This window comes from Taurulus bubalis (genome assembly GCF_910589615.1).
Source record: "Taurulus bubalis genome assembly, chromosome: 2".
Taxonomy (NCBI): Eukaryota; Metazoa; Chordata; class Actinopteri; order Perciformes; family Cottidae; genus Taurulus; species Taurulus bubalis.
The window spans coordinates 38,855,372-38,877,046 of record NC_136590.1 but is presented as its reverse complement, the minus strand read 5'-3'; the positions used below and the strand labels follow the sequence as shown (position 1 = coordinate 38,877,046).

Sequence of the window (21,675 nt, the reverse complement as noted above, 5' to 3'; positions counted from 1 at the left end):
ACTGCCTTTAAGGAGGAATCACAAACCTTGAAAGCACTGCGGCTCTTTTTCTCACTCGTAGGAAAATAAAACTAATCACGCCGATGATAAAATACAGCGTCATGCTCGCTGGCCTGTTGGGACTTATAAATATTTTCATAAGTTCGCCAGTGTTCTGCACCAAATTTGTGGGTATCCTCTCATTAGTTCTCAGAGAGGCTCTACATACAAACTAACCTGCTGTAACTCCAAAAGTAACTTCTATTCAGCAACAGCAAAACCTGCATTTGTAATATTTATTTTTTGACGCCGTTTTCTTTTGTTGCTAAAATCAGTAATGTTCTCAAACAAGTCAGTTCAAAAGTCCTTTACTTTTCATCTATACGTCGACTCTTTGAACATACTTTACGTATACCTGTTATTTCTACAGGGAACAATGGGAACAGGGGAATCAAAAAACCTATTAGCATAAGTTATTTCCATTTCTGCAAGGAATAATTTTTCATGGAATCCGCTCCTCCCTTTCCCTCGCGGCGCCAGAGAGATTTCTCGGTGGCCATCAAACCACATCACTCTACAGAAGATGTCAATAAACCTGACATGCTGCTTCTCAAATTAGCTTTGAATTTCAGAGCTACCGTAATTAGCTTTTCCATTTTCACCAATGTCATTTAAAAATAGCGTGAAAGAAACTAACAGCTCTTTTGCTGTATAGCCTTGCTTTCACTTTCCATTTGAAATAATCTTTTCTGAATGAATGGCTGAGTAATTAACATCACTAGACACCCCTTTCGGAGAGCACAGACATTTCATAAATAATACATATTTAATGTCTTGTCATTTTCTGTTCAGAGAAGCTTGGCTAATTAATTTTAACAGATGATTTCTTCTTACATTTACTCACCCATACTCAGGCTTCAGTTTTTTTTTTTTTTTTTTTACCTTTTACCATTTTATGCCCGCTCTTCCCCTTTTCTTTCTATTCGTTCCAGAAATAGAAAAACTTAACAGAGCCACTGATTTGGGTTTAGCTCGCGACCTCGGTTGGTTGATGATTATGGAACGTGACAGATGAAGAGGAGTTGTGAACACTGGATTCATGGGTAAAACAATGTGCAACAGTGTAGTGAATCAGTGCACACTCATTTGCACACTAAATGATGTCAATGCAGATTTGAACCAGTGTGGGATCTGGTCTAGCTGGGACTGAGAAAGGGCAATCGGTTATCGGCAGTCGGCACAGATTATCCCATCCTGAGCAGCCTCACAGCTGACAGGCCTGGCCTTTTGGCTGAACACTTTTTTTCAAACATGTCTGGTCAGGCTTATGTGATCTGAAGAAATGTAGGACTCACTATAACTGAAATATGAGAGTGATGCTGGCTACATCTAATGGTCACTCAGATTCAGGGGGAAGGACAATATGGAACGACTGGAAGAGGAATTACTATTTCCAGCAACGCTCACTCAGACATTGCGTGTTAATAGGTTGCAACATCTTCTTGCATCTTACTACATTTTATTTGCTGGCATTTATCTCAAGAGTTGTACAAAATGCTATCGTGTATTGATGTTGCAGGACCTTATGTAATTGACTTTGCAGTCTGCATGTTGTTACAAATAAGTAAAACGATTGTGAAATGTCACTTCAAAATAAATGTGTAATGCCAATGAAGCAGACAATCCTGTACTGATTAGGAAGGAGACACCACATACTGTAGTTCAAAAGGACTGACTGTAAAATAGCGTACTCCCATAAAGCCTTCGGTAAGTTCTCTTTGCAGTGTGTTACGTGTGCGGCCCCTGGAGGGCAGAGTGGTGATGTCCCTAAAGGCCTGTGCCTGTAACCTCAGAGCATCTGCTCCCCACAGCTGTGAGAGACACCGCTTCATGGTGGAGGCGCAAAGGGACACTTTGCCCTCCCCGATGTGTCACATCTTTCCCTGGGCCTTCGACAAAAAAGCCAAGCAGGATGGGCTTGGCATGCCTGCTCATGTTATTTTGCACCAAATACATGTAAAGCGCCTCTGGCCTCAGAGCTGAGCTCTGCAGATTAGCATCTGGGACAAATGGACCTGAGCTCACAAAGAGCCAGATTGATTAAGACCAGTGCACACATCCAATCCCGGTCCCCTCTAAGGCACTGCTGAAGATCACAGAGCTTGTTGGGGGGAAATTGATAATGATCTTAATTTGGAAATGTCTGTCACATGAGTTGCCTTCTTTTCATTGGTGGAGGGGGAAAAAAAGGAGGCGGGAGAAGAAGTAGAACAAAAGAGAGGAAGGAACAAAGACGATCAACAACCAACCGAGGGGAAGAACGGGCTTTTAAGAACGCAGAGACCATCCTGAGTCCCAATAAACCTGAATGAGAGACACCTATGGAATCTAAACAGCAGCCCTTAATATCTGACCGCCGCCAAATCCATTTCAGTTTTTAACACCCGAGTCAAGTCGGACATGGTGTACATAGCAAGTACCCAGTCCTGTAAAAAGCAGCTGAATGGGGCTTTGAGTACACCGCAGGTAGAGCCAAGATCTGAGACTGACATTTTGAGCTTCGCAGAAAGCTCAGAGGGACTCAGGAAAACACTCAACCAGAGTAGGCTGGGAGCTGTGAAGTTCCCTGGACTGTCAGAACCATCTGCATCACTTGCAGTTTACTCTGCTTTCATCTGACAATCCTATAGCGCAGGAAATGTCACATACGTCTCCTTCAAATTGACGAAAACAGAACGATAACCGCCTCCTTTTAAAGAATGTGGAAAATAGTGTTGTTGTTTATGAGAGAAATATCCTATTAATTATGAATTATGAACGTTGTTCATGTATCAACTACCTGACGCTCATTTAAAGTGGCAGCAGTGGCACATTTATGCAGGTTCGTCCTTGATATCAACAGCAGAGGTGGATTACACTCGTCCACAATGCAGCCCAGGTGCTGGTGCATGCATTAGTCATCTCCAAATTAGCAATTTCCTCCTCTCTGCTCTAATATGCAGATGTTCAGCCCCTCCAACTGATATTAAGTGACTGCCCTTTGCGTCCTCCAGTGGCACCCGGTAGTAGTTAGAACGAGGTTCAACTCCGTGATACCAGCTTATAAAGCCATGTATGGGCCAGCACCTCTCTAGCTCCAGGCGATGGCAAACTCTGTGCAGTAGCCACATCTCTCTGATCTACTTGTCGCTCGGAGCCAAAGTCTCTCAAACTTCCTCACAAACACGCGTCAAAACTAGTCCTTGTTCTTGCTCTTTAGCGGTGCAACATGCTCCTGGTAGAGATCAGGGCAGCAGCAAGACCTTGCCGTCTTCAAATACCAACCTCTTCAAAAGGAGTCTGGACTGACACCATCTCAAATTCAACTATTACTAAATAAAACATGTTGCTGAGCCTGTCCACAACTTTGATAACTGGGACTAAAAAGGGAAACTTTAAACTTTAAGCTGCACCTCTAATTATTGTATTTGTAAGGGTATTTAAATGTAAAGCTACTAGAGAAGCCCTGCTCTTCACTGCAAGAGAAGCCAAATTATGTGAATAAAACAATAACAGCCCGAGAAAGGCGATACCTGCATAATAAGGGTTTCTTGTAAAGAAACCTATATCTAAATAATAAACACAGTCAGTGTGTAATTTTATTTAGGATTTTTTGTGTTGCAATTTGATACATTAAACTTGGTTTTGACTGCCACTTGACACCCCACCCCTGATGCACCCCACCTACTGGGTCAAAGTACACAGTATGTGGTGCTCTATGGGAACTGTAGGTGGAGTCAAAGCACAAAGAATCCACACTTACACATCACATATGGTGTTTTTCTGTTTTGTTCTTTTACAACAAAAAAACCCTCGTCTGCACTAAAATGTGAGAATTCTGCAAATAAATAAAACCACGCGAATAGCTATTCCAATCCTGAGTTAATTTTGGGCCGACTATGCTGCAAATGAGATGGTATGATAGGACGGGGAGGCAGCGGCAGCATCCCCGGACGATACACAGAGAGGAAGGTCAAGCCTTAACAATCTGTGTCCTCTGTTCCGTCTGTGTACAGAGCGAAGAGACCACCGAATGCATTCATCCATGTCCTAGTGTGTTATTAGCATCATCTCAAACCCTTGATGAATCATCAATAAATCATTTGTCTCTCTGTCAGAAAGGAAGGGAGGTTATGCCCAGACACCCTCATTCTACCGTGTCAAAAAGCCACAAACCACAGAACGGAGGACTGGACTTATTATAAGATCCATTGGCGACGCTTTTCTCCAGAGAATAACACAGTTAAGAAATGGGAGCAATATAAGGATGCAGCGGATTTAGGTGATATGTATATATATATATATATATATATATATATATATATATATATATATATATATATATATATATATATATATACACACATATACATACATGTATATATATATATATATTTTTTTTTAATCACATCCATGTTACAGATTTGCTTGCAGTTATTGTGGTAATGCTTTGCAGACAGATTCTGCCGTAGAGTGAGGGAGCATGGCTATTTCCCTGAGTGATGTTTTGCTGCCTCACGGCTGTTTAAGTACTTTAAAACAGGCCCGTGATGTCACTGTTTACCACTCTAACCCCTTTCCCCTGTTCATAGTCATTTACTCGTCTCCCTTCCATTTGCAGCTGTCAGAATTAAACTGTACATAATGGTTGCCATCACGTCTCTTGCTTCCTGGCTGCTGCTAACCCCAAATCAACATTCCTGCTTCTTGGTGATGTTCATTGCAATTGTTGGGCAAATTGTTTGTTTTGAAAATGCAAAATCAAATAGCCCCGATGTGCAAGACAGAGCATCTGATTGGCTTCCTGTGTTCCCCGTGTTGATTTGAATTTAGTGCAAATAAGGACAGGCGGGGGAATTTGTTTCTCTTTGTGTGTGTGTGTGTGTGTGCGCGCATGTAGGTCGTATGCATACACTTCAGCCGCTCGTGCGTCCTCAGGTATCGCAGCACGTGACATTCGCAACAGTCCACGGGCTTTATATCTGTGAGCGACTGCAACGAGCAGACGGCATTCGAGTTACAATTAAAACAGAGATTTACCAACAAGCTTCTAATTGTACGTCTGATTAGGAGAGACACTCTACCCTAAAGCCCGCAGGCTGTGTGTTCAGTCAGGGGAGCTATTATTGACAGCTATTGAATGATCTACAGTTGTTAAGGCGCAGAAAGCAGGGTGTCCAAATGAAGCCAGCAAGTCAATCAATGCTGTGTTTAAGACAGCAAGAAACCGGCTTCCTGTGTTTGTGCGTGTGTGTGTGTGCTGTAATCAAGCTTTAATGGAGTGTGCGTATTGGAAGTTGGTGTCTGAGCCACTGACTTATCTTACCATTTGAATTTTTAAACATTTGCATTTACTCATACCCTGAAGCAACCACGTGAAAAACGATCCTTAGTAGAGTGGCCAAGGTTCAGAGTGCTTTGATACCAGAGGGATAGAAACGTACATGAAGAGTAAAGAGGAGCGGTAGCAAGGAAGAAAACACGACTAACTTTCATGTATATTGTGCTTCTGCTGACTATGAACTAGGTTAGTTCACCATGAACGGCGAGCTTAACATATCGTGTCAAACGGCAAACAAAACATATTCTTATCCGGCATGGAAACAGATTCTCCCGCCAGTCAAACATTGAGACAAAGTGGAACCGTGTCGCCTAATTTGCAAACATTTTGAACTCGTACTATTTCACAAAATGTTTGACGCGAGGAGGTTTCAAAGGAATAAATCCTTGAATAACTGTAGCCTACTTTTAGATTATTGTACTTTATTCACAATCTAGAAGGAAAAGTAAATCTTTTGAATGATTGATTAGGTGAAGGGCATTTGTATTCACTGGGCAGAGAGGTGGCGAGGGATCTGTCTCTGGACCCCGTGAGGAGCAGACGTCTCCCACCCGCTACCGGTTCATTCTCAACGGTTGCGGCCCGTCAGAGCGCCGCCTTGGATTGTTGCAGCGCCCAGCCTGAATTCTACTCGCAGCTTTTATTCACCATTCCTCCTCTGTTCTCCCGCTTTCCCTTGCTCATGCTTCAGGTAACATCCCATGGACTTGTGGCTAGAAACTTAAATTGCACGTGTGTGTTTTCTTTTTTTTTTAATTAGCATTTGTTACATTTGTTTTAGGCCATTTGTTCCGAAGCAAAGGCTTAAGCCTGCATTGTTTTACTTTTGGTTAAAGAAGATTGTTTTGTGTTTCAGTTGCAGTGAGTGCCGGGGGATTAGTTAAAGAAAGGAAAGTTTATGTTTTTTAGTAGTAGAATTAGTAGTGCTTTTATATATATTTATTTGAGATGTTTTGTATTATTTATACAAAAGTGGTGAAAATTTGAGCTCCTAAGTTTGACAGAAATAGTAAAAATATCGCTTGCAGATGTGAAAGTATGTTTGTTAAAGTCCTGACTTGATTGCCTCACACAGGCTGCGGTTACATTAATGCCCGTGGAGGCGAGTCAGAACCTCTCTGACTCGAGTAGGAGTGCTCTGTTTTATCATGTTGGATGGTGCCTCTTGTATTTTGTATACCTCCAAGGAGGAGCAGCTAGCGATGTGTGCAAATGGTCTCCTTCACGTGAGGTGAAAGTGTGAGCTGGAATGTGCCCTACTCAGCTGATCCTTTCTTTACTAAAATAAGATGATATCGTAAGACTAAAGGAACGAAGCATCTTCTGAATTCGATCCCCTAACGCCTCTTGAATCTTTATGTATGCTTTCATCGACAATTGTGTAGTTTGATAATAATCTGTGTGTCTTGCAGGGAACGGCAGAGAGTAATATCCTCCCAAACTTTTTGGACCTCTAAAGTTTTTCAAAAACTCCTTGAGAGACTTTAAAACACTGGCTTAGATAATCAAATATGGCTGTTGGGCCGACACGGCTTGTGCTTTTCCTTTCTGGGCTTGTCCCTGTTCTCACGTACGCGTGTCCCGACTGAGTGTTCCAGTGAGGTATAGTGTGGACCTGAAAGTTTTTCTCTTAATGGTGTGGGGAGGCTTTTTTGAAGTTCATGGTTTAATGTCTCAGAGGTACCTCTGATTTGGTTCATTATGTTTGCGTGTTTGAGTTTAACTGTAAACAGGAAGTTTGTGAACCTCTACTATAAATAAGCTATTGTATAACATTACTAAAATCAAGGTTGACATTATATTTGTTTTGTAAATTTCATTGTATTTGTTAAAACGCATATTAAGTGTTCACTAATTATTTAATTTAAACTTTATGCAATATACAGAAAGAAATAGTCAACATGTTAAACATTTAATATTACACATTACAATTTGCACAGCCACTCTCTTAAATTAGACTAAATGTATGCATAAAGTCTGATGTATTGCATATGCTGACTTTAATCATATTATTAATCTCATTGCCGTGTCTTTTTTATGTATTTTTTGTATTGCAGTTACTGCATATTATTGAGTTTACTAAACCTAACTAAAACATGTTGGCAAATGTTTCCTCCCTTCTTTTTTTTTTTGGAGTCAAATCAAAGTAACAATTTTAACAGTGGTACCGTGTATACAGCGAGGCCCCTGGGTAAGAAATCCCTCCTGTATGTGTACGATGCTGTCAGTCTAAACTCAAATGGTTGGCGCGTGTGTGCTTGGGGGTTCGGGGGACTATGTCTATGGGGAGAAGCAGAGCAGGAGAAGTTGGAGAGAGCAGCAGCCACACAGAACATGGACAGAGCGTTTACCTGGCCCTGTGCTCTGTGGGTACGCCAAGTAGCCGCCTCTTCCACGGGCCCCCCTACCTGAGCCACGCGCTGCTGCTACCGCCGCTGCCGCCACCGGTCCGTATGCTGTCGCTGGGAAGCCTGCAGGCACATACACACACATACACACACGCATCACTTCCTGCACATGGATGAGCACGTCCCAGAGCTACAGGAGAATGTTGATACCAGCACTGAGCTACGGGATAAAACTATAGCTGTCAAAAGACTGGGGCTCATGTCAGGGTGACATCTATCAGCAGACTCTCACTGAACCCACTGTGATATTCAAAACCCTGCAGACCCACTGATCCATACGCAGAAACAGAGGGATAGCCAAGAGCAATTCGCCGAATATCACACTGAAATAAAAATAACTTGTGCAGCTTCAAAGTGCTTGTCATCATCACCATGAGGCCAATTTCAAATTACCATGACACAGAAACTTTCATTCAGGATTTAAAAAGTCGCGAACGTTAGAGTGGTAATAGTGAAATACAGCATGTACTTTAAATTCAGATCCTCTCGATGGTCATAGAACATTTCTGAGGTGCAAATTCTTCTTCATCTATAAAACTGTGAGTAAACTGGCTTTCGCAATTCACCAATTCCCTGATTATATTAGTGAAAGCCTTTGGCTCTGGAGGGTGTTTATGTCACATGCTTTGGATGAAGGATTACAGACACTTCTGAGCAGCATGGACATGGGCATAGTCGCCCGACCACTGGGGACCATGCCTGCATTTTGTTCGAGAGTGCTCCCAATTACTGTGACTTTCTATGGAATCTGAATCATCCACTTTGATGCACGAGGCAGCGAAATATTCCACATTCTTTGCTGGGCTATTCAGGTAGACGATGCACAGTAGAAAAAATATGTCCCGCAATCAAATGGAGACATCTGTTGGAAGATTCCTCATTCAGAGGAGACTTCAATCTGCGAGCTTATGTGAAGACTGAACAAGTCTCCTGTGCGTGTTTCTTCTTTGGTAAATATTTATAGTGCTCCAACGCTGAGATTTGCGGAGCTTTAAAAACATTCATAAAATCTGTCCAAATTGCCAGTTTCATGACACCATAATAACGGTGAGGCCTTACTACCATGCAAATATAAATCCACTTCTTTAGGGTCTTATTATTCCAACAAATATCAGCCTAATAATCAGTCTGTAATTAAGCCGGCGCAGTATCTGTGAATTGTAATTACATTGTTAGCCTTAATGAACACAGTAGCTCGAGGTGGCTGACAGAGGCTAGTCCATGCCCAGGGCCTGGGCTCCTCTCCGCACAGGAATGGCATGTCATTAGCGGTGGTGATGAGATTCCTCACTCTGGGCTCAACACCGTCTATGCCTAATCAGTCTCCTAAAATTATCTCCACAGGAAATGCTTTCCTCACTCGCAAAAAAAAAAAATATCTTCAAATTCCCCCTGTTGGAATCCTTCTTAATTTCTTTTTTCCCCCCAGTTGAATGTGTATGCATGTGTGCGTGTCTTCTATGTTTTGGCCATGTGCTGGAGATTTGGAGGTTTAGACATTATGAAATGGCACAGGACACCTTAGAGAATCTTTTTTTTTTTTTCATGCTGTGGAGGTGAGAAGTGCACCAGTGGGTGACCTATTTTCCAAGTCGGCCTTGTACTGCTATTCCACCAAGAGGGGCTCACACAAAAGACTGATGAGAGGGAGGGAGTGGGAGAAAGGGGGTGACAGGGCAGGGTCAGATGAGCCGCAGCCAAAGAGAAAAACACATAGCTTTTCATCAGCCGGCTGAGAGGGAGGTAATTCACAACTCTGTCGACACAATATGACTATGAATGTGTGTGTTGGGTGTGAGGTGCCATCATGTTGCGACTGGCTGGCAGGTGAAGAAGAGAAAGAAATGTCGCTTTTTCTCCAAACCGTCTAACAGCTCAAGAGAGAATAAGGGGCCGAGGCGACGGGCAAGGCGTCAGCGGGGGGGAAATAACAGGAGGAGAAAAAAGAAAAAACGACAAAAGGCAACTAAAATCAGCCGCGTTTATGCCACTGCTGCCTGCGCCACACAGGGAACTGATTCGTACAGCTCAAATGATATTCTCCGCCTCTTTTCACAAAAACACAAATCAACTCTGATACTATGCTAATGATGGCCATGCACCCCTGCATTTCCACTTACAGTCCCCACGGTTGCTGGGCGGAACAGTGTTTCATGCAGCACCCTCCACCTCTTTCTCCACCTCTCTCTCTCTCTCTCTCCTTTCCTAAGTGCTGAATCTATCTTCCCTGCACTGCCATTGTCATGACACCCCCAATAGACCCACTGGCTTGGAAGTTAGTTGCGGGCAAAGTTGTGGTGAGAGATTAACTTTGCAGGATTAGGTGGGTTAATTAATAGATGGCTGCTGCTCATTGTTTTGTGCTCACGCTGTAAGAAGCCACCCAAGAGAAGCGCTGCAGCATTAAATCAATTTCATGGCCCTTTTATTACTGAGGAGATAAAGCCAATATTTAGCTTTCAATTCTTCACAATTATTGGGCCCCTGCTTTGCCACTTGAGTGGCTGCGCTTGGCTGGGGACAAGGACACATCTGTTTATGAGCTGTGGAGGCCCGGGGGCCTTCGGTGTCCGGACTCCGGGGAACTGTCCTCAACTTTCGCTCCTCGAACCTGTGGCACAGACATTCAGCCTTCTCCAGGAGTGCGCACAGAAAGGAAGACAGATTAGACCTAAAGAAAGATGAGTGCTGTCAAGAATCTCATTTCGCCCTCTCTCCAAGCTAAAGAATTGCACTTTCTCAACCCGAACGTTACAATGTCATGAAAAAAAAAGATTCATATTCACAACAGAAACAGTTGCAAATTTCAACAGCTATTTTCTCAGCATGAGAGTTATTCTTTCTCCGAAAAATAAGCTTACTTTGTCCTCAATGTCCTCACAACTTTGACACTAAGTTGTAGAGCTCTACCCATTCACCTCCACACTGTTTGCATACATTGACCGACATTCAGAAATTGATGCTGAACCGTCGCCCCATGTGTCCATCTCCCGCCCTTCCAAAAACAGACTTTCAGCAGAGGCAGCCTGCCGAACAGAATTGTGTGTCCAATCCATGGTATTGTCAGCCCGGTGCTGAAGGGGCACAATGTGCATTCATATTTTCATGATAGTGCACAGAACACACTGCAGCGCTATGCCTGTAAAGTAGCATTTTTCTTGGGTGTGCGCCGTCTCTTTTCCGCCTGCACCTGTATTTTGTGAGCCTCTGTGAACTTGACTGTACTGAAGTAGGAGGAGAGACGCAGTAGGGGCAGTGTCACGGTGATCAAACAGCGCAGTGCAATTTTTGTGTCAAGGTTTCCTGGCGTTTTTTTTTTTTTTTTTTTTTGCTCGCACCGCCTGCCTGCACAGGCCAGGTCAAAAGCTTTGTTTTCTCTATTATAAAACTGTCAAAGAACTTTGAGCTGAATATCACACTGCTTTTAAAGTAGAGAGAAACGAGGTGATATGATTGGTCAAATTAATTATAGCGCCCCCATCACGACCGCTGGTGATGTGTTCCTCCTATAGTCACCATGATTTGAAGCTGCTTTGCATTGCATGCTTTCAACTACAGAATTACCAAGTCAGGCACAATGTCCTCAGATAGCCTAACCAGACCCGCCAGCTGGTTTGATACACAAGAACCATCTGAGAAGCCGTCATTGGAAACTGTTTGGAAAAGGGCAGGCACTTTCAAAAACACTTGGCGGCTGATTGGGTGAACCATCTGTCAATCAATCTCTGGCCGAAAAGAGCGAAAACATCTTTTCCGTCGAGAAAAGCCTTCCGGTGGTGTTGTTGTTTGCTCGTCTAAGAAGAAATAACCTCCAGTTCTGATATAACTGCCGCCATTGTTGTTTAGAACGAACCATATGTGGCAAACATCTATACCACATCTAAGTAGCTCCTCACAGGAGGCCGATTGGTCTGTGCTATAGCGTACCGGACACAAACGCACTACTTTAGGCAAGATGGGCTAGTATCGTGTGACAAGTATGAGACACCCACGCTGGGCCCCACATTGCCTGCATTTGTACTGTGAGTCAATGACTCATCACCAGAGTACGCTAAAGGGAATATGGACTGTACTTGCACGGCGCTTTTCTCGTCTTGCGACCACTCAAAGCCCTTTAACACTACATGTCATCATTCACCCATTAACACACATTCATACACTGATGGGAGGTGCTACCATTCAAGGTGCCACCTGTCCATCAGGACTCCAACTAACAATTCACACCTATTCATACACCGCAGCAGCTTGCAGGGTGAAATTTGGGGTGAAATGTCTTGCCCAAGGACACGTCGGAGGCGGGGATCGAACTGCCGATCCTCTGATTGATGGACAACCCTGCTATGTGTTTTTTATCTAGAAAGACATTCAACCCTGGACAGGAAGAAGGGGGATTTTGCACGATCTTAACTTGTGCTTATAAACTCCTTAATCCTTAACATTGCCACCTGATTTTGCTCCTGATGCACTAGTTCTGGTACATTTTTGCAGATCTTTTTTTTGTTTTGGCTCACTACCTTTCTAGCCACTTTCTGATCCTATTACTCAGGAAAAAAAATCACAATGAAAAGTTGTTGCATTATGCATCAATGAGGTCCTATTTATGTCCCACCCATCTGACAACAGCTTGACTGATGTTAATGTAATCTGTACTGTTCTTTGGCCCAAAACTGCCAGCAGCAGCTCCCCCGTCATTGACAAAGGAGCGCCATCAGTCACAGAGCACTCCGCTCATTTCTGCTATAAGAAGAACTGTCAACTCTCTAATGCACAGGAGGAGCCCAGGGACAGCTGACATTCCACGGCAGCCCTATGGATGAAGTAGCCCATGCCCATACTTTAATATCTCTCCGAAACTGAAAACTATTAGGACCTACGTGAAGCACAGCACTTCATGTTTTAGTGGAAATCCCAGATGGCTTAAAATAAGCAAGAGTACATTAAACCCTTAATCTTTAGAAACTGTGAATAAAGTGCAGCATCAACATTTTTTGCTTGTTTACCAAGATTTTATAGTGATAAAAAAAAAAGATAGCAAATGAGAAGGAAACTCTCAGACGTGATTATTAAGTAAAGCATTGACGCGCTGTTAACCAGGGTTAGCTTGCTGGCTAACAGGGGTTTCATGCTACGCTGGTTAACACAGCAGCTTGGTTTTGGAAAGAGGCTTGTGAAGAAGCCGTTCCGCCTGAAGCTACAGTCGGTTTTGGGTGGCAGACGGAAGGAGTGAGAGAGATGGACGGTATAGAGCCGAGATGAGGGAGACCGATGAGCAGAGGAGGACGGCGGCTACGTCGGGAGAAGAAGAAGACAAAGGGAAGACAAGACAAAGAGAATGAGGAATTGAGGGAGAAATGAGGTCAGGACACAGGTGTCTAATTCATTCTCATGGAACTCTGTGAGATAGTTTGGACATCCCAAAATATATTTAGATAGATTATATGATTTAAAACAATACTACGCTACTCATAGCGACGATAAAGAGCTATTCTTCTACACTGTAAAATCAATCACGGTGTCGTTTTGTATTATTAAATGGGAAAATATGTAACGTGAAGACCAAACAAATGAAAATCCACATGCCTTTCGTTGGATGAATAGACAACTCTGCAATGTTGAAATACTATAAGTAATAACTATAATAATAGCAATAACTATAAGTGTCGAAAGAATGATACCTCTCACAGTTCTTAAGTATTGATTAGTCGTATCTGAATTTGGTGGAATTACACTAGTTACAGTAATGCACTATTGTAGCATGTCATTTGCGAAATATCTACAACAATTGTCACGATGAAAAATAGCTCATAATAAGTGGTCACATTTCAAACTTACAGTACGTAGAGTAGCTAAGGAGATGAATAGTGTTTCTAGCGAACTCTGAAATGTGTATTTTTTAATTGAACTGCCATAACCAAAATGTTTTTAATAATGGATTATTGACATGTCAAGGTAATTTAATTTATCCAGTTTCCTATCAAATCTAATTGTAAACAGAGAAAGGGAAACCAAACAATAGATTGATAAAAAAAACTAAAAACTAAACATTCCTGGCTGTTTGCCTTAGAAAACTCTAATTACTAATTATCCTAAGAATGTTTTTCTATTTTGCATCATAGGAGGTGTATTGGTGTCACTGTTCGCTGCAAATCCGATGTAATAAATATGAGAAAAACATAAGAAATCCTCCAGGAGATGCGTGTTTTTTTCCTGTCACTGTATGACAGTAAGAAGGACAAGCCAGCGGAAATAAGTCTGTTGATAAGTCATAGCGGAGGCAGCGAAGCACACTGCCGCCTTCGCAAAGGAGGAGGGAGGCGTTCTGTCAGAGATGGAAAACTGACTCCACTTCACATTTTGCTTCATCAATAACCTTTGATAAGATGTAGGGAAACACAGAGAGACAAATAAACAAAACAAAAAGGAAGGAATATACTGTATATATCAAAGTTACAAAAGAGTCAGACACCTAGCAAGACATCTTTTCATCTCCAGACTGACAAGTGTCCCATTGTTGTCATCCTTCAGCGCTACTTTGTTGTTGTTGAAAGCATCTCTGGCTTGCTGTTATCAAAGGCATAAATCACAGCGCTGGAGAGAGCCAGGTGGCTTTCATATGAACTGTTACACACATGCTCATCTCTCACCTCTCCTCTGATCAACGGAGACCTACAGTACACACAGAGACCCCCCCCCCACCGACATTGAATAAAGAGACTGGTCTCTGGGAATGAGCCAGAGAGAGAGAGAGAGAGAGAGAAAGAGCATTTGCATGCACACCAATAATTCAATTATAAACCAGACTAATGCAATACGCATATTATTGCAACTCTCATGTAAACACCTTAACCGGGTTATCTTACTCGCATCAATGTCCTAATCAGAGTAAGCATAACCGGATTAACAGAGCTGTGCTGCTTGTCAATCATTCGAATGGCTCTCGTCATGTGCATCATGTCTGCTTTCTGTTTGGATTCCGTGCACGCGCCACAAAAGGTCACGCGGGGGGGGGGGAACAGGACGCCAAGCGGTGGGCTTGAAATAGAACCGGTCCACGGCGGAAAGATTAAACAAAGGACTCAAATAGGACGAAGCCGCAAAACGGCAAGCGCTCACATGCAGTGCCTCTTTTGTACATCAACTTGGGACTCTATGGAAGTCAGGTCGTTTCATAACTTGACCACACTCTTGAAAGGGGCTCTCCGGTGATTTCACACATCAAATTAAATTTACTCACATCGCATGATGATCATTATCAGGGCGATCTCAGCTTGAACTTGAAGACTACATATTAAAAGAGAGAGGGTCTAATTAGCATTTTGGGAATTGTAGGATCTGGTGTTGTTGGAGCTTGAACCATAGGGACTAAAAATCCGGATATCCCGACGTCTGATGCATACATTGTCACCTTTGTTACTTGAAGCCCGTCTCTTGCGAGATATATATATAGATATATATATATATATATATATATATATATATATATATCTATATATATATATATCTATATATATATATATCTATATATATATATATATGGCATTATTCTTGGTAGGGCTCTAACATATTGGCGCTACAACACCATGACCCCTGACCTCTACAGTGTGATAAGAGTGGTCCATTTTTTGTCGCTTACTGATATGATCAAACACAGCATTGCTACCGTATGTGTGGGATCGGTGTGTCTGCGTTTTGTTCCTGTGTGTGTGTCCCCTTTTGCCTAAGCCGAGGTTCTTCTGTGCCAAAGGTAATGGTTTCTGTATGTAATGATGAAACTATTTGGCACAGTGATCCTTTGCCATTAAGACTTTGTGGCTTCAAATTGGGGGGGGGGGGGGGGGGGGAGAGAAAAAGTCATTTACAGAAGTGGAGTGAGCCCAGAGCTCAGCAAAGCCTGGCTTTATGGTCGTAATTGCCCACGTATCTTATACCTTTGAACAACATGATGAGGCCGGGAAGGAGATACACTTGGTAAAATTTAAACTGGCTAAGCTTTCAGAAGCACAAAGAAGAAGAAGAAAAAAATCCCCCCATGCTGCAGCAGAAGTGCTCTGCTCCTTTACAAGACATCATCATGTTCTAAAATTAGTTTGACACACTGAGTCACATCATCTGATCCGTCGTAACCGTTGCAGCGTATTCGGAATGCATGCGCCTCACAAACATGTGAGCGCTGGGTCACCGTGCTGCAGATATAATGTGTCTCCGAGGGAAGGTCAGAGGTGAGGTGTGGTTTGAGCCTCGCTGGAGCTAGCAGGCACCGAGTGATTTGCTCAAGGGCACTTGAGCAGGGTGAATTCTTGCTGGAGAGGGGGCTCGACCCAGAGCCCTTCAGCTGAAGTGCGGTCTCCATACTCAGTATGTTGTCTGTCAAAAGTGGCATAATGAGTGGCCTCGCGGTTTCCACATTGCATGGCGTATCCCGACCACATCAACGGCCAACTCTAAATTAATCAATTGCAAATTTAAAATGAGTGGGGGAAAAAAAATATTCTTTTATGTTGCTCACAATACCCTCAACCTGGAAATAACTCCAGCCGCTGGAACTGCCAGCTCTGCACACACATCACACAGCTGTACACAGTGAGCGAGCGCCTGTGATGTTCTGATGTGGCGTAGAGAGCTCAGGGAAAAGCTCAGTGTCTTTTACTTCAATTCTCAGTGACAAGAGCGCCGTTTCTTTGTAGCTGAAGTGCACGGCGGCATAGCATCAAAGAGGACAAACTAGGCTCTTTATTGAAGTGCAGCCGCACTTTCGACCTCTTCTTTGTACGCCTTCCCATGCACTTCAGCAAAAAGTAAACGGCTCCCATGTTGCAGAACTGATCTAAACACGTTCTGCCTCCACAGAATACCTCTCAGCCCCCCCGCCCCCCCACACACACACAGTAGATAAAGGAAAAGGAATGAAGAGTGAAACAATAAGTCGCAGAAAAAAAAGGAGGGAGGATGGGGGGGAAATCTGCCAGAATAGATAAGGCAAATAACATTTAAATCCATTCGGGTCTGGAAACAGTGACACTGGTTTGCAAATGGGATAGGGTCTTGGTTCACAACCCTAATATTCAAGGCGGTTTCGTGATTGTGACTTAAATAGAGGGAGACAGACAGGGAGGACACAGATGTCTGACCTTGCAGTGGTGCTTATGTAATGGTCTGCTTCAGTGCCTTTAAACTGCAGCGCTCTCTCCCAACCTGGGATCAGTAAAGGCAACATGTCTCTGCAGTCCAATCTCCTCTGACATCAGTCCCGACACTCAGAGTTTGAAAAGGTCCTGTGAGCTCTGAGCGAATCCGTTGTTACGGCCCTGCCTGTGTGGTCCCCGTGGAGCCAATCATACTAATTAAACTAGACTACTTAAGCCTCCTCTCATTAGTGTCCAAGTAAACAGCCTTAATTTTTTATGCATGTTAATGCCCATCTCCCAATCCTGAGGGTGGCAGTGGAGGGGACAGATGAATGATGAAGGGGGGTAATTTCAGGTTCTCTCAAATGGAAGCGAGTGCATTAAGTGTCATTTCACCATTCAAGTTAAATATGTGTTTGTGGATTTGCACTGATCGGTGGCAGCTTGCTTTTGTAGGAATGACTAATGTAGAGGGGACATGAAAAACAGCGTATTAACGTCGGTAATAATACGAGGCCGCTTTGCAGACACTATTTCATGAATATGATTTTATAGCCAAGTTAAAACGCTGACAGACTCCATTACATTTTAGCCGGCTCCATGCGCTGCTGTTACACAATCTACCACTGCTCCAGATACCAGGGGCAAGTAGGGTAACGAGTGGCGTGACCCAAAAATAGCACTGCAGCGTTGGCCTGCGCTTGATTACTGGAGCTGAAAACAATGTTTCCACATAGAGAGTGGAGGTGTGCATGCATGCAGAGGGCTCTGCGCCATGCTTGTGAGTATATCTACACATGTTCATATACATATGCATGTGTCCGTGCACTGGGGAAATGGAAGATGAGAGTTTCTGGAGGGCTATTAGCACAGTCAGCGGGAGGGAGAGATGGGAGGATAGAGGGAAAGGAGGGGGGCAGCCGGGTAGACACCTAGCAGCTACCCAACTTGCTGGGCCTGGAGGTCTGGAACAGTGGGTGGGATCAAAACAAGAGGCAGCAGACACTGAGCAGGGTCTCACAGGCACTATGACGTAGCCCCCCACCCCCGTAGCAGAGGTCTTTTATTTTGAAGAACGGCTAAGATGCAACTCGACCCAAGTATGCAGCTATGCCTCCAGTAAAGCAGGGGGCAGTATGCAACCTCAAAAGCAATGAGCGGTGTTGAGGCTTCACCTCGACAGAAGCAGGCAGAGCGGTCTGGTGGACTGGAGGGAACACAGCAACTCAAACTCTAATACGGCCGCTAATTAGCAGGAGAATTAGTTTCGCCGAAAGGCGGGATTCTACTCCGTCAACTACGGAGGAGTATCAGGGCCGCTGTGAGAAAAAATTATAATAAGACATTTGCGAGAACACAATCATAATAGAATAGGTTTCCTTCTCAGAAATCTTTAGAGAATGCAGATACGCGGTAAAATGTGGTAAAATGCACTATTTAAGTGCAGGGGTCTATACATTTATTAAACGTATTTATTTATCCTTGACATGAAGAGGTCAATGATACACATGCACATTTAAAGAAGTTACATTTGAAGGCAAAACCATCTCATATTTTTAAATGATCCCCTGGAGCCTGTATTTTGTATTTCCTTTCCATAAATAAAAGACCATAAATTCACCAGACTGGAGGGAATGAAAGTGTTTGACGCTTGGATTTTCCCGTGAAAAAAAGGCCGGCGCCCTTGCACAGACATATATTGTACTCCGTGTCTGAGGCTCCATTTCCTGTCCTCCTGCTGGTCGCCAGCAGTGTCCGAAAGGTAGACGCCGCCTACGAGGCTCGAGTTTCATTTCTAGACCAGCAGCTCAACAGTCGAGACATAATGAGCTTTAGCGTTGCCACTCTGCCTCTTGCAGCAGCTCATCTTCCCCACCACGGGAACCGAGACAGTGGGTCTCCGTGGCAGACTGTTTGCCTGCTTCAGTGTGAGAGGATGAGTCTGCTTGTCCTAGGGAGAGTTAAGACCCGGGCAAATGAGGTGAGCCTTCTCTTCCACTTTTGGGAAATAGCCCGCCTTTCACCGCTGCCTGTGTCAGAGTGCAGTGGGTTGTTTTTTTCAGCGGAGACAGGTGCTCATGCACCCGAGGAGGCGCACGTGCATGTGCACGTGACTGCACCCCCCCCCTCCTTTTTGTGCACACGTGAGCGGGCAGACAGAGCAGCGCACGGTGCATCTCCAAAGAAAAACAAAAACATGACCCCAAAACATAAATAAAGGAAACCGCTGCTCGTGCAAAAGCAGCGAGGGGCACGCTGCCGGAGTGCTGCTTCACCTGTTGACTCCGTCCACTGACTCTCCTGTAAAACACATACAGTACATTGACAGCCTATACAGTGTCTCCCTCTGATCACTAAAGCAAATAGAAGCAGAACAGAGTTTTAGGGCTGCTTGTGGAGAGCAGAGCTGATCCGAGAGCGGACCAGAAGCAGACAGGGCGTGACATACAGTGCTGTCCACTGACGTCAGAGCAGCACACTCACTACTGTCACAGGGACTGGAGTCATGGCCTGGGGAGCTCAGAGTGTCTGCAATGTGTGTGTGCGTGAGTGTGTGTGTGAGAGTGTGCAGTCAGCACTGCTGTGGAGACAGTGAGTCAGAGAGGCAGACAGGAAAGCAGAGAGAGAGAGAGAGAGAGAGAGAGAGAGAGAGAGAGAGAGGGGGCCCCGGTAAAGTCCCTCCACCTTGTTTTTGCCTTCATAGGGCAGCCTTGAAGAGTCTTTGATTGTGTTTTTATGCCCGTGTCCGGAGAGCGCGAGAGAATGATGCATTGTACGAGGTCCTTGGAGTGCGGTGAGGTCGCGGACGCTCCTCGTCAGGCCCCTATTTTAAGGCCCTGCGACTCATGGAGTGCCCCGGCCTCCGCAGACCCATTGGGCTAATGATCAGACCGGGCAATTAAAGTCAATCTGTGAGTCAGTGTGGCATCAGGAGGGCCATCTGCTTCCAGCCCTGTAGCACTCACTCTGGCCTGTGGGACCACTTGCTGGGGTCACGGCTCACCCAGCGTGTAGAGAGATGGTCACAGGATCTAAGGAACAATCTGCTGTGTAACTCGAGCTCAACGGAGAGCCATTCTACCGATAGCACTGTTCTGTGTGTGCCGCCGCCGCCGCCATGTCTCACGAGTGCCGTAAAAACACAAATGTACTTATGGAGGACAATGTTGCATGCACCCAGGACGCTGATAAGCGCCTCATCAGCCTCAGGCCAGTGATTTTTTTCCCCCCACCTGCTCCAGCCCCGTAGCCAAGAAGCGGTGTACTTATTGTGCTGGAATGGGAGGTGTAAGACGTCTGAATACTTAAGAGAGCTTCAGATCCGCTGATAATGACCGCACATGGCGTCCCAGACCACATCATCATCCACATAGGAAGTAATGAACTGTAGCCAGCGAGAAGAGAGCTCCATTGGACAGAAAGTTTCGAACGGCACCTTCCTCACTTTTAATTAGCGGGACCACTAGGGTCAACGTCGATGCAATGCCTTCTCTGGATCCACCGGGCTGCAGTGGCGCTGGAGCAATGCCAGTTTGCACTTCTGCATTTGGAGATGCCTGTGCTGAGATGAACGGAGCAGAGCTCTTGAAATCAGCGTTTAAGCTGCATGTAAATCAATTTTTTTGTTCATCTTTGATGGCAACATTGCGTGAGAAGATTTACAGAAAAGACCTCCGACGCCTGAGGGCCTTTTCTATGAAAAGGAGCTGCAAGAGTTTGCTTTAACACCGTGTTAACATCGGAAAAGGTTTGCCCGTTGATTCTCCGCGTTCACTTCGGCTCCACAGAGGATCTTTGTCTCATGAATCTAGACCCATCACCGCACTTCCTTCTCGTCCTTAACCCCCGGCCTTGCAGAAGCTACTTGAAAAAGTCTCTAAATAATCCACGTCAACACCTTTCCATCCGACAGCAGAAGGTTGCTAAACCCTGGGAGGCTAACTGGTGGCTCAGGCCGATGCCCTGACTGTGACCTCTGGTGCATTTATCATATGCTTGGTTGGCTCTGCCCCAGTTTATAGGGGCATGCAGCCGCCAGGAACAGTCACTATCGTACCAATTGCACAGGTCAGCAGCTCTCTTTCCCTATGGACCCCCTACCGAGAGTACAGCTGCACTCTATAGCTGTACGTTCTCTTCCTACAGGAAACGAGGGGCCAAAAGGTCAGCCGCCATTGTTTCACTGTTATTTACAGCTACATCAAGCAACATTCACATTTTACAGGTTCAACCTCCAACCCACGCTGTCCTGCATTTGAGGAGGACAATCCAAACTGGTACCACAGATGCAAAATGTCTCTTTTCTGAAGAAAACAAAAACATCTTCATCTACATGTTTAATGTGTATTACAGCCAGATACACTATTCCACAAGCAAGTAGGGGTTAAGTAACTTGAATCAGGACGATTGAAGGCTGTTGAAGTGGTGTATTTCTGTCACTTAGACAGGAGGCGGTGAACTGCTGTGTCTAAGGCATGGCAGGTCTGTGGAGTTGGAGACACAGAGGGATGACCGGGCTACCGCCGCGCTAACCCACATTTCCTATCTGATGGGCAAACAGATCAGACACGGATGAAGCGCGTGACAAAACTAGAATGGTGGCAGCACGACAAGTAAAACACAGAAAAAACAATCGATCCAACTCCAACCAACCTAACACTATATATATACATATATATGTAACTTGCTACCAGTTCTCATTGCCCTCCTTAATCCTTCTTTCTCTCTATTCTTTTACTACTTAAGAGGCGGACTCACTGGACCTGGATTGCTGTTTGTCTGT

At 44.4% G+C, this 21,675-nt stretch overlaps 1 protein-coding gene across 1 annotated transcript in view; it reads right to left on the bottom strand.

Annotated features, from left to right (window-relative positions):
• LOC306733177 (RNA-binding protein Musashi homolog 2-like) overlaps positions 1–21,675 on the bottom strand; it is a gene marked incomplete at both ends in the record, with an annotated part of 216,215 nt that overhangs the window by 12,220 nt on the left and 182,320 nt on the right. Inside the window, one exon of the mRNA XM_079214377.1 lies at positions 7,711–7,830. Coding sequence (XP_079070503.1) covers positions 7,711–7,830 — 120 coding nt within the window. The remainder of the gene's footprint in view (positions 1–7,710; positions 7,831–21,675) is intronic.